The sequence below is a fragment of the Astyanax mexicanus genome, chromosome 12 (assembly GCF_023375975.1).
Source record: "Astyanax mexicanus isolate ESR-SI-001 chromosome 12, AstMex3_surface, whole genome shotgun sequence".
Lineage (NCBI taxonomy): Eukaryota > Metazoa > Chordata > Actinopteri > Characiformes > Acestrorhamphidae > Astyanax > Astyanax mexicanus.
Genome location: NC_064419.1, coordinates 50,215,317 through 50,225,311, shown reverse-complemented (window position 1 = coordinate 50,225,311; position 9,995 = coordinate 50,215,317). Strand labels below are relative to the sequence as shown.

At 32.4% G+C, this 9,995-nt stretch overlaps 1 protein-coding gene across 1 annotated transcript; it reads right to left on the bottom strand.

The window, feature by feature from the left end:
* Window positions 1-1,166: 1,166 nt before the first annotated feature.
* Window positions 1,167-9,626, bottom strand: dffb (DNA fragmentation factor, beta polypeptide (caspase-activated DNase)). The gene is made up of 7 exons (XM_007236680.4): window positions 9,444-9,626; window positions 8,179-8,311; window positions 7,092-7,286; window positions 5,922-6,001; window positions 5,059-5,232; window positions 3,873-3,973; window positions 1,167-2,678 (listed from the first exon to the last, which is right to left on the bottom strand). The coding sequence occupies exons 1-7, from the start codon at window positions 9,573-9,575 to the stop codon at window positions 2,474-2,476; spliced, it is 1,020 nt and encodes a 339-aa protein (XP_007236742.3). The 5' UTR covers window positions 9,576-9,626; the 3' UTR covers window positions 1,167-2,473.
* Between the last annotated feature and the right edge of the window lie 369 nt (window positions 9,627-9,995).

The following is a 9,995-nucleotide window of genomic DNA, read 5'->3' as shown; positions in this document are numbered from 1 at the left end:
ATTGTAAAGTGTTACCAGTTGTTCTGTTGTCATCTGAAGCGTATTATAATAATACATATAAATGTACCTTTTTTTTTTTTGGAGTGAAGATGTTCATTTATGTTTTTTTTTGTTTGTTTTTCCCCAAATCCTCCACAAGGTGCATTATAATTATGATTAAGGAAATGTAAAACTTAAACTGTAGATTATCTGCCTCTTTTACTTTTATATACACTTTATAACTGAACATATATTTCTATTGTTCTGTCTCTCATTAAGAACTGATTGATACTCTGAGTTCTGATTGATTATTGTATATCTGTAATTTTGTGCTGTATTGTGTGTATATAGTTTGTTGTATGAAACATTTGCACTAACTTTATAATCTTTATAAGACTTTTAACAGTGTAATTTATTTTATATGCGCAGGTCTGTATAAACCGAGAGACTTTAGTTTAGTAGTTTTGGTTTATGATTATAGATTTGTATATTTTTGTATCTGATTAAGAGCTAATTTTGCTACCAAATACCAGGTTTGTATATGATCTGTAAACAGCTGATGTATTGATCTGTTTTATGCTTTGCAAATATATCCTACAAAACAAAATATAAACAGAAATGTGCAGATCAGAGACGAGTGGAGTTCTTTCTGTAGCTTTGAAGTGGAGCTCAGAGGATATTTTATTGATGATGAAGATGAAGATGAAATGTTTGTTTCTTGCCAAAATTGTTCCTTATAATGTTAAAATACATGAATATATTTAATCTACAATTCAATGTATTTGCATTGTGATGAATGTTTTTATTTCTATTACTTATATTTTATATTGCATTTTTAAATTTAATTCATATTGTATATCAAAGATTGAAGTGAAAAAACAAATGCAATATAATTTAAAACAAATATATACAATAGAAGTAATAGAAATAAAAACATTTCTTAGAACAATGCAAATACATTAAATTGTAGATGAAATATATTCATGTATTTTAACATTATAAAGGAACCATTTTGGCCAGAAATATACAAGATTTGGTTTGAAAGCCAAATGAAAAATACAGAAATACAAAACATTTCAGTTTTATGACTTTCCCCCCCCCTAACTGCATCAATTAAAGAATTAAAAGCAAAAACAAAACCACCATATACCCTGAGACAAAAAAAACAAACAAAGCACAACTAATACAAATATAAACATATATAAATTAGTGATTGTCAGGAATAAGTGAATCAGTCTTTTTTAACATTTCACTAAATTAATATTGTCATTTCACAGATCATTTCAGTTTTACAATATCTGGAGAATCCCTGATTAATATATGCAATGAAAAGGTAATGTTTTCATAAGTGATCTAAACTGTAGACACATTTCATAACGAACACTCCGTTCACGAGGATCACACACAACTGCACCTAAAAATCAGGCTCGTGAAAAATCATAATAGTAATCATAACATATTTAAAATAAAAAAAAATATATAAAGCATGTTAATAGATATAATCAAAAATATATGTATTTGCTGGAAAAAAGAAGAATCAAAAGAATCAGTGTTAAAGTTTGAGTGTGCGTCTAAACTGTGTATTACGGTAGTGCGCGTGCACAGCAGAGCTGGGGGAGAAAGCTGCGCTACATCAAGCTGCTGTTAAATAAATACACTGAAGACTTTTAACAAAACATTTTGCATAGTATTAATCATGATTAAAAAAAATAAAGTTATATTACTGTAGGAGGATGCTGTTCCAGTGATTTTGAAAAATTAAAAAAAGAAAAAAAAATTTGAAAGAAATAAAACACCTATTTGGTTGTATTTAGACCAGAAATTAGACTCTGATTAAATGACATTACTGAAGTCTTAAAAAAAAAAAAGGAAACACTTATTAATTAAAGGAAAAGTATTGATAATTTATGTTTCAGGTAATAATAGTGTAAAAATGTAATTAGATTAATTAGAAAATTGCCTAATTTTGTGAGTTTGGAGTTTTATAAAATCAGCAAATCAAACTGTAATCAAATGAAACCAACAATGATTTAAGTATCAGGTGATATTACTATAGAATTTTGGGATAATGAGATGTTAAACTTAGGTAAAATGGCAGAATTTGATGTATTAAAATTATTGTATGGGAAGGACGACAATGCATTTGTGCTTTAGGCACCAGCCCTGATTTAAAGGGTTAATTTAGTTAAATAAAAAGTTATTAAACATTATTATACCAAAAACCTGAGAGTGAAAAGGGTATTTTTGAGTTTTGTGGTTCAAGTTCTCATTATCAGTGTATACCTCTTTAAATTTTACTTTTAAAAAATATATAAAAATAAAATAATTATAAAAATATATTCCCTGTCATTTAAAATAAAAAAAACACTGATTTAACAAAACAATGGAAAATAACATAAAAACACTTGAGAGAAAAATAAAAAGTGAAAGTTAATTACTGCTCCTGCAGGTAACGCTGATGATAAGCCCCGCCCCCTGGCTGCACAGGTGAGGTTCAGGTGTTTTTACCGTGGTTATAGAGCTGGCAAGGGTCACAGGATAAGTTGTGAGCTCCTTTCTTGTGGCAGACGATGTGAACCAGTTTGAGGTTGGTGCGTGTGAACAGCAGCCTGTAGAAATAATCCAAATTAATGCTGCTGATCTTCTGACCATGAAGAGTTTCAACCAGCGCCGGCAGAACCGCCCTCTTCTTCTCAATCCTAAAACACAGGAGTTTATATATTTATATAAACCATCAATCACCACATTAATGTTTCTACACATATATTATCCACTGATATACAGGTACTTAAAAAACTAGAATATCATTGAAAAGTTGCTTTATTTCAGTAATTCAGTTCAGAATGTGAAACTCAATACAAGGTTCATACACTTTTTAATTTTTTATCAATAATATTCTATGATTTTTCATGAATTTTCCATGCCATTTCTGAAAATTCTCAACCAGTAAATTATTAAATAATTTTTTTTACAACCAATAAACAAAAAAAATATTAAAGTTTTAGATAGATAGATACTTTATTTATCCCGAAGAAAATTTAGGCATCCAGCAGCTACAACACAATACAATAAGAAACATATTTAAACATAAATTAAAACACAGAAGAATAGAAAATATATAATGCTATAAAAATATATAAAATTTCTATACAAGGTAAAGATCTATCTGTAAACAGAGCAGTGCAGCAGATGTTGCTAATGGTCATTAAATAATTAACAGAGTAACATTTTTTTTCATGACTTTTTCAAAACTTTATGGGCGTTTTATTTTTCCAAAATGTATCCAGGACTGTTCAAAATTCATGACTTTTTCTTAAATATGTAGTTTCAAGGTTTTATGGCTATTTTCCTCATTAACAAGCATTTAATTTTCTTTTTTCACGTCCCACTAGAGCTGTGGTTAGCGGCTAATGCTAAAGCTGCTGCACCCAGCCTTAGTGCTGGAGAAACTTCACTTAAAATCACTTTTAGACAAAATACTGGAAATCTAATGCTCACACTAACTGTGCCTAAAAATCAGGCTCGTAAAAATAATAGTAATCATAACATATTTAAAAATATATATATAAATAAAAAGTAAAGCATGTTAATAGATATAAGCAATCCAAAAATAACATTTGCTGGAACGAAAAAGTTTGAGTGTGAGTCTAAACTGTGTATTACGGTAGTGCGCGTGCACAGCAGAGCCGGGGGAGAAAGCTGCGCTACATCAAGGTGCTGATGTCTTTTGAAAAACATTTTCCATAGTATAAATCATGTTTAATTTTAAATTATATTACTGTAGGAGGATGCTGTTGTAGTTATTTAAAAAAAGTAAATTTGAGATAAACAATGAAAAGTTACTTTATTTCCAAAATAGACCAGACAATTACTGATAGGTAATCAGATCTTACCTGTGGTCCAGGTTCCAGGTGCTGAAGAGTATTCTGCTCTCTCGGTTGCCGTAAGGATTTATTGAATGAAGAGATTCACAATTCTGCTCATCAAACGCTCCCTGATAACAAATCAGAACATTTAATTCTAGAGGTGTGTTTAAAAAAAATCAATTCTTCAATTTAAATTGATCGACGTTTGAATGATCTGATATGGATTCATATAAACCCGAGTCCCGCCCTCTGGCTGGAGTGATCAGTGGAGGATTCAGCATAGGGGTGGGCGATATGGCTCTAAAATAATATCATGATATTTCAGGGTATTTTTGTGATAACGATATACTTGGCGATATAGGAAAACAGAAGAAAAATTCATTAATTTCAGGAATATAGTATAATAGTATACCAGTATAATCATAATGTGGCAAAATAAATAATATAGCATAAAATAATATAATGCAGCAAAAAATATTGCAGAATATTTAGTGCACTAAACAAATATACAATAAATACACCTAAAGCTTCACAGTTAATAATAGACTACTTTTAAGACAGAACATCCCTATTATCACAATATGGATTTTTAATATCATGATATTTCTGTTTCATGATATATTGTATACGATATAATATTGCCCACCCCTACTTCAGCACTGCGGGGAGTTTCTGTTTCTGTAGAAATGTAAGTGTTTTTCTCCTGTATTTTCACTCACTGCTGCCTGTGTTTATTAAACTACTACATTTAACACTGATTTAACTTGTTTTCCTGTGATGTTTTCACCTGAACTTTATTTAAATTAAGATCTGACCAGCTCAATCCACCGTTTTCTTAGCGAAAGATTCGGTTAGCCAAATCACCGGAGAAGCTAATCCCACTTTAGCCGGATTAACTAGACTTACATGCAGCCGGCACACTAAACTACCCACATTTACTTAAATTAATCGATTTTGAATCAAATCGGGAACTTGTGAATCAGAATCGAATCAAACTGGGAAATCAGTGACGATACCAAACACTAGTTAATTCAGTGTATTTCTATTATAAAGTATACACACATTTACCTAATTTAGCTACATTTAATTACAGTTTTAGGGCATTTCCACACCTGATCTGAGTTTAATCACCTATTTTCAGTTCACTTCTTCTACTGTACTTCTCTGTAACTGATTTAAATATCTAATTTACAGTAGGAGGTTTATATGGTACCTGGCAGGTGAACCACCCGTCGTCGGTACAGAGGCGGTGCTGCTGCTGCTCCGTCCGGTCGAAGTAACGGCCGTTATAACGGTCAGATTTCAGCCGTTCCACCAGATTCACCACCAGCTTCTTATACTTCTCCCTCTCCCTCACACTCACTATACTCTGAGCGTGCCCGTCCACCTACACACACACATATACCAAAAGTCACGGGACAGCAGTATACAAACTGATTATTAAAAGTAAAGTGTTAGTGTCACTAGCTGATTTCTTCATGTACAAACATTAAGAGCTGGGCGATACGGCCCTAAAATAATATCACAATATTTCAGGGTATTTCTGCAATAATGTTAATCTTAGCAATAAATAAAAATAATATATCATTTTTTTTTTTTACTAATTTAAAGAACATACTCCTGCAACCAAATCAACATTAAAATTGATTTGAGTAAATTAATAAATAATAATACAGTTTTCAGTACAGAATACTGAATATGCTTTTCTAAATTACATTATAACTGTCACCATACATTAGGAAACAAAACAATGACACACCCCTAGTAACAATAATATATATTGCATATTGATGCTGTCCACTAAAAAAATAAAATAAAAATAAATTAATAAATTATCAATTACTAGCTTTTCACATGATAAAAAATAAAATACAATTAAATATATATATATATATATATATATATATATATATATATATATATATATTCCTTACACCATGTAAAGATAATAATGTTACAATAGCGAAGTATTTTAGTGTTCCACTGATGCAGGATACTGATAACATTTAGTAATTATCATTTAGTTTGTTTGACTAATATTAAAAAATCTAATATATTAATGAAAATGAATCCTACCTCCTTCAGGTAGCCTCGTATCCTCTGTTCACAGTTAAATCTCATATACGCAGATTTAGTCTTAAACCTCGAATCAATACCTGAAAAATAAGAGATTCATAATGAAGTGATTTTCTTCAATGGAAATAATTAAATTATTATTTCTATAATACTGGTGTTAAAAAAATAAAATAAGCTAACATCCATCCATGGCTGTGAGTCTTTTATTTTAAAGATGAGAGAGAGAGAGAGAGTATAAAACAAGAGCCAGATTTTTAACTATTTGTGGTGAAAAACATTTTTTTTGTTTTGTTTTTATAAGCAGGTCAGCTAGAAAATCATTTTCAGTGCCTTTGAATATGAAATATGAGTTTTTAGTGCTGCTGAGTTGCTGGGCTAATAGCTACTCCATGTGTGAGCAGAAAGATGCACTCTGGAGAGGGATATCCGGTTAATGGCGTTAAAGTCTTAATTCCTTTTTATCCACAAAACACATAATTAAGTTCCTACAGTGATCCTCATACAAAACTGCTGTATAAAATTGCCCAAATATGATCTGGTAAGTTTGCAGGATCAGTTTATTAGAGAAATAACCACTGATTACCATGACTCCTGGTGCCAGCTGCTGCACTATGTGAAGTCTATGTATTTATATGTCTATGTTATTATCAGTACAGTGATGGCGGCGCTCGGAGCTGAAGCTATAGGAGTTATAGGATGTAAACAGTGTTTTTTAATAAACTTCTTTTTAAGCACTTTTTAAGTTATTAATGCCTCATTTTAAATATCAGGACTCTCCTTTTGGATTCTAGTAAGGAGATGTGGAGCTACTTTGAGCTGGATAACGGTGTAAAAAGTGATTTATCAGGGTAAATTATGCCCCGTATCTCCCAGTCTGAAGGGTGTTTGTTGGATACACTTAAAATTTCTGGATCTCTGAACGCTGTGGGAGAGCGGAGGTGTGCTATTCATCAAAGATAAGAATTTTTATCATGTTTTACTGCAATAAAAGTACATTTTACACCAGAGTTCTGCTTTAATATACAATACAGAACATTTTAAAATAAGGAAAAAACTCTGAATTGACTGATGAATGGGTTCATCTCTTCTATTTTCCTATACTGCAGTTTTATCGTCCTCTAAACACTTTTATAATCACTGCTGTAACTTTAACTGATTATTTATTATTACCCTGAAACCAGTCCTGGTCCTGGGTGCGGTTCTCCAGCTCGGCGCTGTCCGTCAGGTTGTTCAGCAGATCTCCCAGCAGTTTCCTCCTCTTAGCTGGAAGCTCCTCGCCGTCGTCCGTCAGCAGACGCTTCGCCGCGCTGATGAGCTCGTCTGAGTGACGGTCTGAACCCAGAACCTGCCTGATATCATACAGCACTGCGGGGAGGAGATTCATAAGAGATTAATATCAAAAATTCATAGAAAAGATAAAAATCTGTTTTAGAAGAATGAAAAAAAAGAGAATAAAAAGTGCATATCTGACAGAAGATCCTACTAATCTAATTTATTGAAAGATTAGGGGGGAAAAAATGTCAAAGTAAAAATTCCCTTTTGACACACTGAAACATTCTGGATTATCTATATTTATCACAAAACAGTTCATTTCAGGCAAAAATTTGGCATCTGTCATCACACAATACATTAAGATCATTACGCAAGAAATATTACTTCACGTTATCGGCGCTAGAGATCAGAGACAAAATTTTAAAAACAAATAACATTAGTTTTTATCCTCCTGTATACAAACAATACAATTAAAGTTTTCTCCTGAGAAATTATCTGTAGCATCTATTTATTTATTTAACATCTAACTTACATACTCTTCACAGTTTACCATTTTTTATTAAATTAACAGCTTAAATAAAACAACAGTTCTATTGAAACAAATAATATTAAATAAAACCTTCCGTGGTCAGCGTCTTCTTTTTTCACCATACAAATAATACTTCAACAAGTATCAGTTTCATATATCTAGAAATTGTTAGAAACCATTGATTTTATATCATAAATAATAATTATTATAATAAAAAAAAAATTATCACCCACTAAAAATAATAAATACTGATAAATCCATCACTGCACATCCCTAGATTAAACATCAAGATAATGGGAATTTGAGATTTTGGTAATATTACCCCAGCCCGTGGGGAAAACCTGCCTATTGTTTATTATTTTGTCAAAACGCAAAATTATATATTTAATTATGTTTTAAGTAGAATTTATGATTTTTTTATGCTATTATTTAGATATTATTTAAACAGAGACTCACAGCCGCTCCGGCTCTGACCCTCAGAGATCAGCAGGACCTCAGTGTTCTCCGGAACATACTGAAAATAATCCTCCGTTATCCGCGTCCCGTCCTCATACAGACAACACTGCAGCTTCTGCTTACAGCCAGAGACCTAATAACACACAATCAATCAATTAATCACTCAAACAATCAATTAAACAAATTAAACAATCAGCCAAACAGCCAATTAAACGGTCAACCAATTAATTAACCAATCAACCGGACAATTAATCAATCAAACAGTCAATCAGCCAGTAAAACAGCTAATAAAAAAAATCAATCAGCCAGACAATAAATCAATCAGGCACTTAAACAGTCAATCAATCAAATCAAGAAATGAAACAAACAAAACGGTAAAAAAGGAAGGAAAAGTGAAACGTTTCTGAGCAGCAGCACTGAGAGCGGAACCAGGTGTTCCGTCGAGTTGCGCTACCCGTCCTTATATGACACCTACGGACACTGCGCATGCGCTGACCCATGTGTGTTTGATTCACAGTTTAAGTTTTTTTTCCTTTAGGTAAATACGGGTTTTCTCTGGTATTTTACACAGTCTAAACTTGCTGTTACTGTATTTGTGAGTGTTATAAAACATAAGTGGTTTTATAAGCGATTATCTCAAAAACGTAATCTTTACCCTGTATTTCTGTTGGGAACATCTGATATAATGTGTTCAGTCTGTGCTGCTTTATCTAAGAAACTTTAGCAGAGCTAGTAATAAATAAAGTTGATATTATCGCTGTCTAATAAAAAAGTATATTTAAAACAGCAGCTTTACAGGAGAGAGATAAAAATCTTCTAAACTTTCAATGGAAGTCAATGTAAAAAGAGTTTATTTCAGCTCATTTTTGGTTTAGTTCAGAAAGGGGCAGTTTCTCTGTTTAAATTATGTAGTAAACTAAAAATCCACACAAATGAGAAACTTGTTTTTCATTCGACAACAACAATATAACGTTAGACCTGTTAATGCAGAAACATGACTCCGTCCGAACTAAACAAGGGGTAAATTAGTTAGTTAACAAACATTCAGAGCTTCTCATTATCTCGGGGGGTTATTACACGCTCACGATATAACAGAACTGGCTCTGTTTTTACACGAGTTATTTAGTTTTATCGTATAAACAGTGAGTTTTACCGAGTACTGCTGATCTACACTATGGTAGCGGGATTCGGCAGGCTAACTCAAACAGACAGGGCACCGGAAGTAAAGCAGAACAGAACAAAGCGGTTGTTTTATTCTAACTTACCTTAAATAATTCGCTTCCCTTCTGGATCAGCTCCTTCAGTGTAAACGCGGCTACTCCGAATTTCTCAGCCCGTCCGGATATCCGCACTTTAAACAGTTTGGGTTTCCCCGCGCGCGGCGTCCGAGGCGGCATGCTGCTCCCGCTGCTCCCGCTCTCCGGTACCGGTCTGTAGTACAAACAACCAAACAGCGCAGAGTACCGAGTAGCGCCCCCAGCGGCACTGCAGTGTAACTACACTACACCCCCAGCGGCACTGCAGTTCTTATAGAGCGATAATAGATGTATTTTTCTCGAAAGCAGTTTAATATTAAAGTTATTTTGTAGTTTAAATGCAGCACCAAATATTAGGAGCTTAAGTTCTGTTGTAGATTTATTGTTACATTACATTGTTTTTATGTAACATTATTTATTTTGTAATTTTACATTTATTATTTTATACAAAATCAGAGAGCTGGTAAGTTATTGTTGATCACAAAACAAACATTAATTTTTTTGTTGTTTTTACAAACTAAAAATTTAATGTTTATTTAGTTGCAGGAGTATATTGTTGAA

Coding starts and splice junctions, on each gene's coding strand:
- dffb (XM_007236680.4), bottom strand. CDS start 9,575: ATGCCGCCTCGGACGCCGCGCGCGGGGAAACCCAAACTGTTTAAAGTG. Junction 7,287..8,178: donor GGGTCAGAGCCGGAGCGGCT/GTGAGTCTCTGT, acceptor TCCTCCCCGCAG/TGCTGTATGATATCAGGCAG. Junction 5,233..5,921: donor TACGAGGCTACCTGAAGGAG/GTAGGATTCATT, acceptor GTGTGTGTGTAG/GTGGACGGGCACGCTCAGAG.